Source organism: Aquarana catesbeiana, linkage group LG03 (genome assembly GCF_042186555.1).
Source record: "Aquarana catesbeiana isolate 2022-GZ linkage group LG03, ASM4218655v1, whole genome shotgun sequence".
Lineage (NCBI taxonomy): Eukaryota > Metazoa > Chordata > Amphibia > Anura > Ranidae > Aquarana > Aquarana catesbeiana.
Genome location: NC_133326.1, coordinates 8,839,099 through 8,852,776, shown reverse-complemented (window position 1 = coordinate 8,852,776; position 13,678 = coordinate 8,839,099). Strand labels below are relative to the sequence as shown.

General features: G+C 45.7%; 1 protein-coding gene across 2 annotated transcripts in view; it reads left to right on the top strand.

Annotated features, from left to right (window-relative positions):
- The window catches only part of FAH (fumarylacetoacetate hydrolase), an 81,080-nt gene that overhangs the window by 67,080 nt on the left and 322 nt on the right, over positions 1-13,678 (top strand). For both annotated transcript variants that reach the window (XM_073618243.1, XM_073618242.1), the window contains exons 11-14: positions 3,702-3,748; positions 6,030-6,131; positions 9,165-9,282; positions 13,110-13,678. The exon at positions 13,110-13,678 is cut by the window's right edge and continues 322 nt beyond it. In XM_073618243.1, the coding sequence (XP_073474344.1) occupies positions 3,702-3,748; positions 6,030-6,131; positions 9,165-9,282; positions 13,110-13,180 (338 nt within the window). In that variant the 3' untranslated portion in view covers positions 13,181-13,678. The remainder of the gene's footprint in view (positions 1-3,701; positions 3,749-6,029; positions 6,132-9,164; positions 9,283-13,109) is intronic.

Below are 13,678 nucleotides of genomic sequence, written 5' to 3'. Positions count from 1 at the left end.
ACGAATTTTGACAAATTTGTTAATTATTTTTTTGACAAATTTGTTGATTATGAAATTTCATAATATCCGAAATTTCCAAAAATTTTGAAATTTCAGAAATTGGAAAATTAGAAAATTCGAAATGAGGAAATTGGAAAATTCGGAATTTCGGAAATTGGAAAATTCGCAATTTCGGAAATTTGAACATTCGCAATTTCGGAAATTTGAACATTCGCAATTTCGGAAATTTGAACATTCGCAATTTCGGAAATTTGAAAATCTGAAAATAAGAATGAAAATCTGAAAATTCAAAAGAATGAAAATTCGAAAATCTGAAATAACTAATAACTATTAAATTATAGGTATTTGAATGTCCTTTCAAATTTGGCTGTTAGTGAACGTAAGGAATATGAATTTATGCGAAGTTACGAATTATCCGAAATAACGAATGCCGCATTTAAAAGAATGGAATGTAATGAATAACAATAATAATAATAAAAACCTTTTTACTAGTATTATTATTGATTATTAATTTGTTCCATTCCATTTGTTTAGATGCGGCATTCGTTATTTCGGATAATTCGTAACTTCAGATAAATTTGTTAACAAACAGCCAAATTTGAAAGGAAAAATTCAATGCCTATAATTTAATAGTTATTATTAGTAAGTTATTATTTAGAATTTTACTGGTTTTCTTTCTTTTTTTCAGATTTTTGAATGTTTGAATTTTCGAATTCCGAAAATTCGGAATTTGAAAATTCGGAAATTCGAAATTCGGAAATTTGAAAATTCGGATTTTCGAATTTTCGGATGTCCAAATTTTAGAAAAAAGCAAAAAACCGAAGGAAACGAAAACGAACAAATTTTTTTGTCAGTGCACGTCTAGTTTTTCACCTTCAAGCATTCTATGCCTGAAGGTAAAATATATTCTCTGTGCAGCCCCCCCCCCCGCCCCCCCAATACTTACCTGAGCCTCATCGGGATGTAGCGATGTGTACGAGAGCCTCGGCTCTCCAGGGGCTCGCCCTCCTCATTGGCAGAGACAGCAGCAGTAGCCATTGGCTTCCACTGCTGTCAATCACAACCAGTGAGCCAATAAGGAGAAAGAAGGGGCAGGACCAGTGGCGGTTGGTGCTTCCATTTTTTGGGGGGGGGGCAGCAAACGAGCCCCCCCCAATCGCCCGCCAGCCAGCCCACCAGCCCCACACTTACCTCGTCCAGGTCGCAGACTGCTTCCCTGTCTTCTCCTCCCAGCCAATCTGGTCGCTTCTCCTCCGTTCTTAGGACCCGCTTCCTGTCCTGATTGGCCGGGAGGAGAAGCGGGAAGACAATAGAGAATCGACAATGGCTACTGCCACAAGTGGGTGGGCTCGGGGCGCAGTAGGGCAGTAGGGTGAGTCAGCATTGCGTGTAGTGATTAGGGTGTGCACAGGCACACAACATCCCCTGCACATGCCTATGATGAGATCAGCTGATTGACTGTGTCCAATCACAGGCAGAGTTCTGTGTGCACAAAAAGACTCTGTACATAGGAACAGCGATCTGGCTGTTTCAGGGAGAAAAAAAACAGCCAGATTAGAAAGAAAAGGAAGCACACATTAAACATAGTTAGGCACACATTTAACCCTTTGATCGCCCCTGATCTTAACCCCTTCCCAGCCACTGCATTAGTACAGTGACAGTGTATAGTCTGCTAGTGATCCTCCCAGCCAGCGTCTGTTAGTGCCAGATTGCCCGCAACCCTATCACAGTCACAGTATAAGTCGCTGATCACCGTTATTACAGTGAAGCGTCTATAGCTGTGTATATTCCAGTGTCTATCCTATAGTTTGTAGATGCTATAACTTTCACACAAACCAATTAACCACTTGCCTACCGGGCACTTTTACCCCCCCCCCCCCCTCCTGCCCAGGACAATTTTCAACTTTCAGCACTGTCGCACTTTGAATGACAATTGCGCGGTCATAAAACACTGTACTCCTATGGCATTTTTATCATTTTTTTTCACACAAATAGAGCTTTCTTTTGGTGGCATTTAATGACCACTGGGGGCTTTTATTTTTTGCTAACTAATAATAAATAAAAAAGGACCGAAAATTTTGAAGAAGAAAAGTTTTTTAGTTTTGTTAAACAATTTTGTAAATAAAAGAGTTTTCTCCTTCACTGATGGGCACTGATGAGGCTGCACTGGTGGGCACTGATGAGGTGGTACTGATGAGAATGCAGTAATATACAGCACTGATGGGCGGCACCCGCCCGAGCGTGCATGCGCAGCGAGAGTGGGAGGTGGTCATATGACATCCTCCCAGAATGAGAGCGCTCCCAAACACCCGTGATTTGACAATAAGTCGGGTCTGAAGCAGTTAATATACGCTTATTGAGATTATTATTTTTTTTTTTTACCAAAGCATGTAGCAGAATTGTATATTAAATTTATGAAGAAATTTCGATTTTTTTTTTCTTTTTGATTGGATATGTTTTAGAACAGAAAGTAGAAAATATTGTTTTCTTTTTCAAAATGTTCTGTCTTTTTTTTTTAAATTTGTATATAGTATATGAAAAAATAATAGCAATCCAGTGGTGATCAAATACCACCAAAAGAAAGCTCTATTTGTAGGAAAAAAAAGATATAAAATTAATTTGGTTACATTGTTGCATGACCGCACAATTGCCAGTTAACCACTTTTAGCTCCGGAAGGTTTTACTCCCTTTATGTCTAGACTATTTCACATCAGAGCCCCCCTTTCACATCGGAAGGCCCCCCCATCACATCAGAGTCTCTCATATCAGAGCCCCCCTTTTACATCAGAAGCCCCCCCTCCAATCACAACAGAAGCTCTCCTATCACATCAGAAACCTCCTATCACATCAGAAGATCCCCCCCTTTCACAACAGAGCCCCCCCCGATCACATCAGAGCCCCCCTTTCACACCGGAAGGCCCCCCATCACATCAGAGCTTCTCATATCCGAGCCCCCCTTTTACATCAGAAGCCCCCCCCCAATCACATCAGAAGCTCTCCTATCACATCAGAAACCTCCTATCACATCAGAAGCCCCCCCCTTCACAACAGACCCCCCCGATCACATCATAACCCCCCCTTTCACAGCAGAGCCCCCCATCACATCAAAATCCCCCCCATCACATCAGAGCCCCCCTTTCACAATGGAAGGGCCCCCATCATATCAGAACCCCCCCATCAAATCAGAAGCTCTCCTATCACATTAGAAGTCCCCCCATCGCATAAAAAGCCCCCCTTTCACATCAGAAGCCCCCATCATATTAGAGCCCCCCCTTTCACAACAGAAGGGCCCCCGTCACAGCAGAAGCGCTTTTATCACATCTGAAAAATCCTATTACATCAGGAGCCTCCCCCCTTTCACATCAGAGTCCCCCCTTTCACATCAGAGCCCCCCCTTTCACAACGGAAGGGCCCCATCACATCAGAGCCCCCCTTTTCACATCAGAGCCATTGCCGGCTGGGTTTGACCTTCGGGCCATAGTTTGGGGATGCCTGTTTTCCTTTATGGATGCTCTGCAGTGAGATTCACCAATTCACAGGTGATAAAAATCTAAATATAATACAAGTGATATTCTCCGGTTCCAACACCACTAATCCATCCTCTGAAGAAATGATACAACGTAATCTACACTGCCAGCTCTCTATAGAAATGATATAAAGGTTCTTATAATAATAATCATTATTGTGATGATTCTGAACAGGGGATGGCATGGAGGAGCCGGCATCTCTCTGCAGATCTAACTTCAAGGTAAGTCCTGTATGGACACGTCTGTGGTGGTCTTCCCTCTGTATGGAGACGTCTCTTGTGGTCTTCCCTCTGTATGGACACGTCTCTGGTGGTCTTCCCTCTGTATGGACACGTCTGTGGTGGTCTTCCCTCTGTATGGACACGTCTGTGGTGGGGTTCCCTCTGTATGGACACGTCTGTGGTGGGGTTCCCTCTGTATGGACATGTCTGTGGTGGTCTTCCCTCTGTATGGACACGTCTGTGGTGGTCTTCCCTCTGTATGGACATGTCTGTGGTGGGGTTCCCTCTGTATGGACACGTCTGTGGTGGTCTTCCCTCTGTATGGAGACGTCTCTTGTGGTCTTCCCTCTGTATGGACACGTCTCTGGTGGTCTTCCCTCTGTATGGACACGTCTGTGGTGGTCTTCCCTCTGTATGGACACGTCTGTGGTGGGGTTCCCTCTGTATGGACACGTCTGTGGTGGGGTTCCCTCTGTATGGACACGTCTGTGGTGGTCTTCCCTCTGTATGGACACGTCTGTGGTGGTCTTCCCTCTGTATGGACATGTCTGTGGTGGGGTTCCCTCTGTATGGACACGTCTGTGGTGGTCTTCCCTCTGTATGGACACGTCTGTGGTGGGGTTCCCTCTGTATGGACACGTCTGTGGTGGGGTTCCCTCTGTGTGGACACGTCTGTGGTGGTCTTCCCTCTGTATGGACACGTCTGTGGTGGGGTTCCCTCTGTATGGACACGTCTGTGGTGGGGTTCCCTCTGTATGGACACGTCTGTGGTGGTCTTCCCTCTGTATGGACACGTCTGTGGTGGGGTTCCCTCTGTATGGATACGTCTGTGGTGGTCTTCCCTCTGTATGGACATGTCTGTGGTGGTCTTCCCTCTGTATGGACACGTCTGTGGTGGTCTTCCCTCTGTATGGACACGTCTCTGGTGGGGTTCCCTCTGTATGGACACGTCTCTGGTGGGGTTCCCTCTGTATGGACACATCTGTGGTGGTCTTCCCTCTGTATGGACAAGTCTGTGGTGGGGTTCCCTCTGTATGGACACGTCAGTGGTGGTCTTCCCTCTGTATGGACATGTCTGTGGTGGAATTCCCTCTGTATGGATACGTCTGTGGTGGTCTTCCCTCTGTATGGACATGTCTGTGGTGGGGTTCCCTCTGTATGGACACGTCTGTGGTGGTCTTCCCTCTGTATGGACACGTCTGTGGTGGTCTTCCCTCTGTATGGACACGTCTGTGGTGGTCTTCCCTCTGTATGGACACATCTGTGGTGGGGTTCCCTCTGTATGGACACGTCTGCGGTGGGGTTCCCTCTGTATGGACACGTCTGTGGTGGGGTTCCCTCTGTATGGACACGTCTGTGGTGGGGTTCCCTCTGTATGGACACGTCTGTGGTGGGGTTCCCTCTGTATGGACAAGTCTGTGGCGGGGTTCCCTCTGTATGGACACGTCAGTGGTGGTCTTCCCTCTGTATGGACACGTCTGTGGTGGGATTCACTCTGTATGGATACGTCTGTGGTAGTCTTCCCTCTGTATGGACATGTCTGTGGTGGGGTTCCCTCTGTATGGACATGTCTGTGGTGGTCTTCCCTCTGTATGGACACGTCTGTGGTGGTCTTCCCTCTGTATGGACACGTCTGTGGTGGTCTTCCCTCTGTATGGACACGTCTGTGGTGGTCTTCCCTCTGTATGGGCACGTCTGTGGTGGTCTTCCCTCTGTATGGACACGTCTGTGGTGGTCTTCCCTCTGTATGGACACGTCTGTGGTGGGGTTCCCTCTGTATGGACACGTCTGTGGTGAGGTTCCCTCTGTATGGACACGTCTGTGGTGGTCTTCCCTCTGTATGGACATGTCTGTGGTGGGGTTCCCTCTGTATGGACATGTCTGTGGTGGTCTTCCCTCTGTATGGACACGTCTGTGGTGGTCTTCCCTCTGTATGGACACGTCTGTGGTGGTCTTCCCTCTGTATGGACACGTCTGTGGTGGTCTTCCCTCTGTATGGACACGTCTGTGGTGGGGTTCCCTCTGTATGGAAACGTCTCTGGTGGTCTTCCCTCTGTATAGACACGTCTGTGGTGGGGTTCCCTCTGTATGGACACGTCTGTGGTGGTCTTCCCTCTGTATGGACACGTCTCTGGTGGTGTTTCCTCTGTATGGACACGTCTCTGGTGGGGTTCCGTCTGTATGGACACGTCTCTGGTGGTGTTCCCTCTGTATGGACACGTCTCTGGTGGTCTTCCCTCTTGTGTGACTCTTCTCTAAGGATTCATTGTTTGTCTTGTAGTACATGTACTGGACTATGAAGCAGCAGCTCGCCCATCACACAATAACCGGCTGCAATGCTCGTCCTGGAGATCTTTTGGCATCGGGAACCATAAGTGGACCGGTAACCCTAAACCATATTATATGAATGAAAAATCTAGGGGTGTTTAAAAAAAAAAAAAAGCAAAACAATTCACTTAGTGCATGTACATTCATTCTGTGAAGATGTGCAGAAATGTTTTTATAATGTATAATAATGTTTTTTCCTGTGCTGTCGAAAGTTTTTCATTGATTTAAAATGGAAAATAACAAGTTTAGCCAGTAGATGGCGAAACAAGAAATCATAGGAATTTCCAATGATACTTTGCGCCATCTAGTGGTCAAAAATGCAGTATTTTCAAATCGATGAAAAACAGACAGTTCAGAACAGTGTTCTCGGCCCGGGGGCCAGATGCGGCCCTTTGCTTACCTTGACCTGGCCCTTGGGCCACTTTTCCTTCCACTGATGCAAGACACTATTCCTCCCACTGACACCAACAATGGGGGATAATTCCTGTTACTTACATCAACAGGACACTATTCCTCCCACAGACACCAATAATGGGACACTATTCCTCCCACAGACACCAATGATGGGGCACTATTCCTCCCACTGACACCAATGATGGGGCACTATTCCTCCCACAGACACCAATAATGGGACACTATTCCTCCCACAGACACCAATGATGGGGCACTATTCCTCCCACTGATATCAATGATGGGGCACTATTCCTCCCACTGACACCAATGATGGGGCACTATTCCTCCCACTGACACCAATGATGGGACACTATTCCTCCCACTGATACCAATGATGGGGCACTATTCCTCCCACTGATACCAATGATGGGGCACTATTCCATCCACTGATATCAATGATGGGGCACTATTCCTCCCACTGACACCAATGATGGGGCACTATTCCTCTCACTGATACTAATGATGGGACACTATTCCTCTCACTGACACCAATGATGGGGCACTATTCCCCCCCACTGACACCAATGATGGGGCACTATTCCCCCCCACTGACACCAATGATGGGGCACTATTCCCCCCCACTGACACCAATGATGGGGCACTATTCCCCCCCACTGACACCAATGATGGGGCACTATTCCCCCCCACTGACACCAATGATGGGGCACTATTCCCCCCCACTGACACCAATGATGGGGCACTATTCCTCCCACTGACACCAATGATGGGGCACTATTCCTCCCACTGATACCAATGATGGGGCACTATTCCTCCCACTGATACCAATGATGGGGCACTATTCCTCCCACTGATACCAATGATGGGGCACTATTCCTCCCACTGATACCAATGATGGGGCACTATTCCTCCCACTGATACCAATGATGGGGCACTATTCCTCCCACTGATACCAATTATGGGGCACTATTCCATCCACTGACACCAATGATGGGACACTATTCCTCCCACTGATTCCAATGATGGGACACTATTCCTCCCACTGACACCTATGATGGGGCACTATTCCTCCCACTGATACCAATTATGGGGCACTATTCCATCCACTGATACCAATGATGGGACACTATTCCTCCCACTGATTCCAATGATGGGACACTATTCCTCCCACTGATTCCAATGATGGGACACTATTCCTCCAACTGACACCAATGATGAGGCACAATTCATTGGTGTCAGTGGGAGGAATAGTGTCCCATCATTGGTGTCAGTGGGAGAAAGATTATCTATCTTGCTTATACATTTATACTAAGGTTTTGTTCACTGCACCGACTAATGGGCACACGCCTCATTTAAAGTCTCTTTTTCTTTTTTTACAATTGAACAGGGATGGGCCTCATTTAAAGTCTCATACTTTTTCCATGTACACCAAATAGGGATGGAGGTGTGTTACCGTAGACGATTTGCAAGTGACCAAACCCTGGATGTCTTTACTATATAGGCATCCAGGATGCTGTTCCCATATACAGTGGATTCTGCAATACATGCTCTATTGTCTACTCCCCTATATTTTACCCGCAGTTTCTATGCTACAATTTCACGGCCACCTCTATGACGCACAGGGCAGTGACTGCCGGGCTGCCCGCTCGTCCACTTCCTGGAACTGCGATGAGGTCCCCGGGTGCCCCCTACCAATTCCCACTTGGGGGGCGGGGTCAGGACTCTTTTGCAGGCCAGTCAAGTTCCTCGACCCCAAACTCGCTCATCCACGTCTTTATGGACCTTGCTTTGTGCACTGGTGCGCAGTCATGTTGGAACAGGGAGGGGCCATCCCCCAAACTCTTCCCACAAAGTTGGGAACATGAAATTGTCCAAAATGTCTTGGTATGGTAAAGCCTTAAGACTTCACTGGAACTAAGGGGCCAAGCCCGACCCCTGAAAAATAACCCCACACCATAATCCCCCCTCCACCAAACGATTTGGACCAGTGCACAAAGCAAGGTCCATAAAGTCATGGATGAGCGAGTTTGGGGTGGAGGAACTTGCCTAACCTCAACCCCATAGAACACCTTTGGGATGAATTCGAGCGGAGACTGCTAGCCAGACCTTCTCATCCAACATCAGTGCCTGACCTCACAAATGTGCTTCTGGAAGAATGGTCAAACATTCCCATAGACACCCTCCTAAACCTTGTGGACGGCCTTCCCAGAAGAGTTGAAGCTGTTATAGCTGCAAAGGGTGGGCCAACTCAACATTGAACCCTACGGGATAAGACTAGGGTGCCATTAAAGTTCATGCGTGTGTGTAAAGGCAGGCGTCCCAATACTTTTGGTAATAATACTGTATGTTGAGACCTGTGGGGCAATCAATCCCATGGATCTCATCCCTGAAAAGCAACAGCCCTTTGGGACTAGAGAACCGCCTTACAAATCCAGTCACTGGGAGGTGTTCTTGGACCCCCTCCTACATGTTGTACTGCTTGTAGTATCATTGGGTGTTCTTCTGCAGTTCCTTTTTGTGCTCTGCCATTGACCCAATGTGAAACTGTTGGCTTGTGAGAACATGATGCTGTTTTATAAGGTGTTTGCCATGTAATTATTGTCTGGGGCTAAAGGTTTTTTTTTTTTGTAAGAGATAAATAAGCTCCTCTCATCTGAGACCATTATTTGTCTCATAGGACCCTTCAAGCTTTGGCTCAATGCTGGAACTGTCATGGAGAGGATCTAAGCCAATCGATCTTGGAAATGGTCATACTCGGACATTCTTGCGGGATGGAGACACTGTTATTATAACAGGTACTGGGAGTGTACATTTGTAGGGGGAGAGTTCTTTGATCGTCGGGTAGCAAACTAGAGATGGAAACTACAATGGTGCTGGGCAGAGTAGAAGGATACCTGGACTATAATACATTCTAGTGAGATTTAGCAAGCAATCGCCTACTCTTGCCACAGATACAGAGTTAGCAGTGGGCACCTGGTATATGTGGTTTGGGAGTGATTCTAATCCTACACAGTTTGTAGGGTGTATATAATCATCCTGTGAACCTGTTTTCATGGCTATAATCCACAAACCACCATCACCCTGTCCAAGGATAATGTTTCTTAATTGGTACTCAATGCTAGGTGTGTATTTACCTTGGTGCATTCTTGCTCTAAAGTAAAACATGCCCCAGTACCTCTCTGAGGTGCAGACCCTATGACTGGACCTGCTTTCTTGTCCCAGGTTCTCTTTCCCACCGGTGTCAATGGCAACCAGGGACACAGCATCATCCACCCTTCTAGCTCAATGAGTAGTCTATGGATTGCCTTTTAAAGTTTATTGGATAGGAAACAAGGAGCTGTGGGATACTCCAGGATGTTGAGCAGTACTAAGAGGACACCATTTCCTCTGCAGCTAATCCTTAGAAAAGACCCTCAGCAATAGCTCTGGGAATGGACAGAACTTATACACCATAAGCAATTTTCCGACCAGGTAAGCCTCAGTCTTAGTGCAATGGGGGGTTAACAACAGCAGCATTCACCTATAACCTGCTCTCAGGTCTGTACTCACAAGTCCTTGGGTATTTGGATGCCTCCCTCAGGGATTAGCAGACATTTATTTAATGGACTTTCCAGATTGGATCCCAAGTGAAATCCCCCTTCCCTAGCTTGAAGTCTCTCTAAAAGTAGGACTCCCAGCCCTAGATTAGCCAGGACCTTGCTGAGCTCTTGATGGAGCCGCTGCGTTGCCTGGGAGATTGGCAGCCCTCCAGTCTGGGTGCTTTTCCTATTGGACAAGCTCACAGACTGCTCAAGCCCCAGACTACAGTATTCATGTGATCCTCAACCACCTACTAGGCATGCCTCCCCAGGGATTGGCTGAGACCCTGTAAATATTCAAGGTGCTCTTTTGATCTGCTGCACTCCTATGTTCTGGAGCTTTCCAGAAAGCAGGGAGAAGCAATCAAGCCTGCCGCCTGTGGGACCCTGATCAGTCCAGAGCAACCAATAACACAAAACACAATCGATTTCATATAAAACTTGACAATCAGGATTTTAATATTCTAAATAGCCTGAAGCTCACCAGGTGGCAGATACTCAAAGACACTAATAATAAGTAACATGCTATTATGTTTTCAGTTACAAAAAAATCTAGTATAGGAACCTGAATTGTTGTGGATGATAGATTCTCTTCTCCACAGACCTTCTATGAAATCTTCCTCCATATATCAATGAGACCTTCCTCTGTACCTTACTGAGACCTTCTTCCAAACATCAATGAGATTTTCATCCATACAATACTGAGACCTTCCTCCATAAATTACTGAGACCTTCCTCCATACAGGCAGTCCCCGAGTTACAAACACAATGAGGACTGTAGGTTTGTTCGTAAGTGGAATTTGTGTGTAAGTCGGAACACTGCATTTGTAATGCTGCGTACACACGAGCAGACTTTTCGACCGGACTGGTCAGACGGTCTATCCGACAGACTTTCGGCGGCCTTCCGACGGCCTTTCCGAACAAACGGACTTGCCTACACACGATCACACCAAAGTCCGACGGATTCGTACGTGATGGCGTACGACCGGACTAAAATAAGGAAGTTTATAGCCAGTAGCCAATAGCTGCCCTAGCATCGGTTTTCGTCCGTCGGACTAGCATACAGACGAGCGGACTTTTCTATAGGAACTGGGTTTGGTGGAGTTCCAACGTAAAGATTTGAAACATGTTCCAAATCTAAAGTCCGTCAGATTTTCGACCGAAAAAGTCAGCTGCAGGTCCGATGAAGCCCACACACGGTCATATTGTCCGCCGGATTTGGTCCGTCAGACCATTCCGGTCGAAAAGTCCACTCGTGTGTACGCGGCATAAGTCTGCCTGTGCATGGGTGTGGGATGGTTCGGGCGCTTCTGGGCATGCAGTTATGTTATCTGGGGCTCTTCTGGCCATGTAGTACATGTAGTACTGCAGTGTGGGTTGTGTCCGGCGCTGCAAGACAGCTGCTCAGAGGTATCCAGGACCAGCGTGGAGTACAAGCGGCTGGCATTGAGGCCGTTCGTAAGTAGGAGTCATTCGTAACTCTGAGACTGCCTGTACATTACTGAGGCCTTCCTCCGTACATTACTGAGACCTTCCCCCATACATCAATGAGACCTTCCCCCATACATCAATGAGACCTTTTTCTAGACATCAATAAGACATTCCTTCCTTCATAAATCACTGATACCTTAATATATACATTGAGACCTTCCTCCATACATCAATTAAACCTTCCTCCATACATCAATTAAACCTTCCTCCATACATCAATTAGACCTTCCTCCATACATCAATTAGACCTTCCTCCATACATCGCTGATGTCTTCCTCTATACATCACTGATGTCTTCCTCCATACATCACTGATGCCTTCCTCCATACATCGCTGATGTCTTCCTCCATACATCACTGATGCCTTCTTCCATACATCACTGATGCCTTCTTCCATACATCACTGATGCCTTCCTCCATACATCACTGATGCCTTCTTCCATACATCGCTGATGTCTTCCTCCATACATCACTGATGCCTTCCTCCATACATCACTGATGCCTTCCTCCATACATCACTGATGCCTTCTTCCATACATCACTGATGCCTTCTTCCATACATCACTGATGCCTTCTTCCATACATCACTGATGCCTTCCTCCATACATCGCTGATGTCTTCCTCCATACATCACTGATGCCTTCTTCCATACATCACTGATGCCTTCCTCCATACATCACTGATGCCTTCTTCCATACATCGCTGATGTCTTCCTCCATACATCACTGATGCCTTCTTCCATACATCACTGATGCCTTCTTCCATACATCACTGATGCCTTCTTCCACGCATCACTGATGCCTTCTTCCATACATCACGGATGCCTTCTTCCATACATCACGGATGCCTTCTTCTATACATCACTGATGCCTTCTTCCATACATCACTGATGCCTTCTTCCATACATCACTGATGCCTTCCTTCATACATCACTGATGCCTTCTTCCATACATCGCTGATGTCTTCCTCCATACATCACTGATGCCTTCCTCCATACATCACTGATGCCTTCCTCCATACATCACTGATGCCTTCCTCCATACATCACTGATGCCTTCCTCCATACATCACTGATGCCTTCTTCCATACATCACTGATGCCTTCTTCCATACATCACTGATGCCTTCTTCCATACATCACTGATGCCTTCTTCCATACATCACTGATGCCTTCTTCCATACATCACTGATGCCTTCTTCCATACATCACTGATGCCTTCTTCCATACATCACTGATGCCTTCTTCCATGCATCACTGATGCCTTCTTCTATACATCACTGATGCCTTCTTCCATACGTCACTGATGCCTTCTTCCATACGTCACTGATGCCTTCTTCCATACATCACTGATGCCTTCTTCCATGCATCACTGATGCCTTCTTCTATACATCACTGATGCCTTCTTCCATACGTCACTGATGCCTTCTTCCATACGTCACTGATGCCTTCTTCCATACATCACTGATGCCTTCCTCCATACATCATGTTGTTTCTCTAATAACTATATAATTTAATACTGTATTACCTTATTTAAAGCTTGTTTCTTTCCTACAGGTTACTGCCAAGGAGAAGGATATCGAGTTGGATTTGGAGCATGCTCAGGAACAATTCTTCCAGCTGTATAAATGTTGTTGTTCTAGATTCTACCAAATGATATAAATGAAAATGCAGTAACATTTCTTAAATTAAAGTGACATGCACAATAATGCAGAGTTCATCCATTTCCTAAACACCAAGCCCTGAATAAAAGATTTGCACAGCTGCTGTAATGTATCCAATATGGGGTTTTTTTTTCATTTTATTCTGTCTTTTATTCGTTTTTCAGATCATTTGTTATGATCAAAATTCATTATTTTGAATAAACTCTGAAAAATTAGAATTCAGTACGTTCCATTCCTAAAGATGCCGTATTCGTGTTTTTGGTAATTCGTAAATTCGGAATAAAAAAATAAAATAAAATAATAAATTCGGAATTTGTAATAAATAATAATAAAAAATCTATAATAATGGTTAATAAACTTATTTAATTAAAATAGAAATTATCCAAATGTTTTTTGTTCTTTCGGATTGTCCTTTTTTTGGATTTTCGGATTTTTCTTGCAAATTTTCAGGCTTTCAAATTT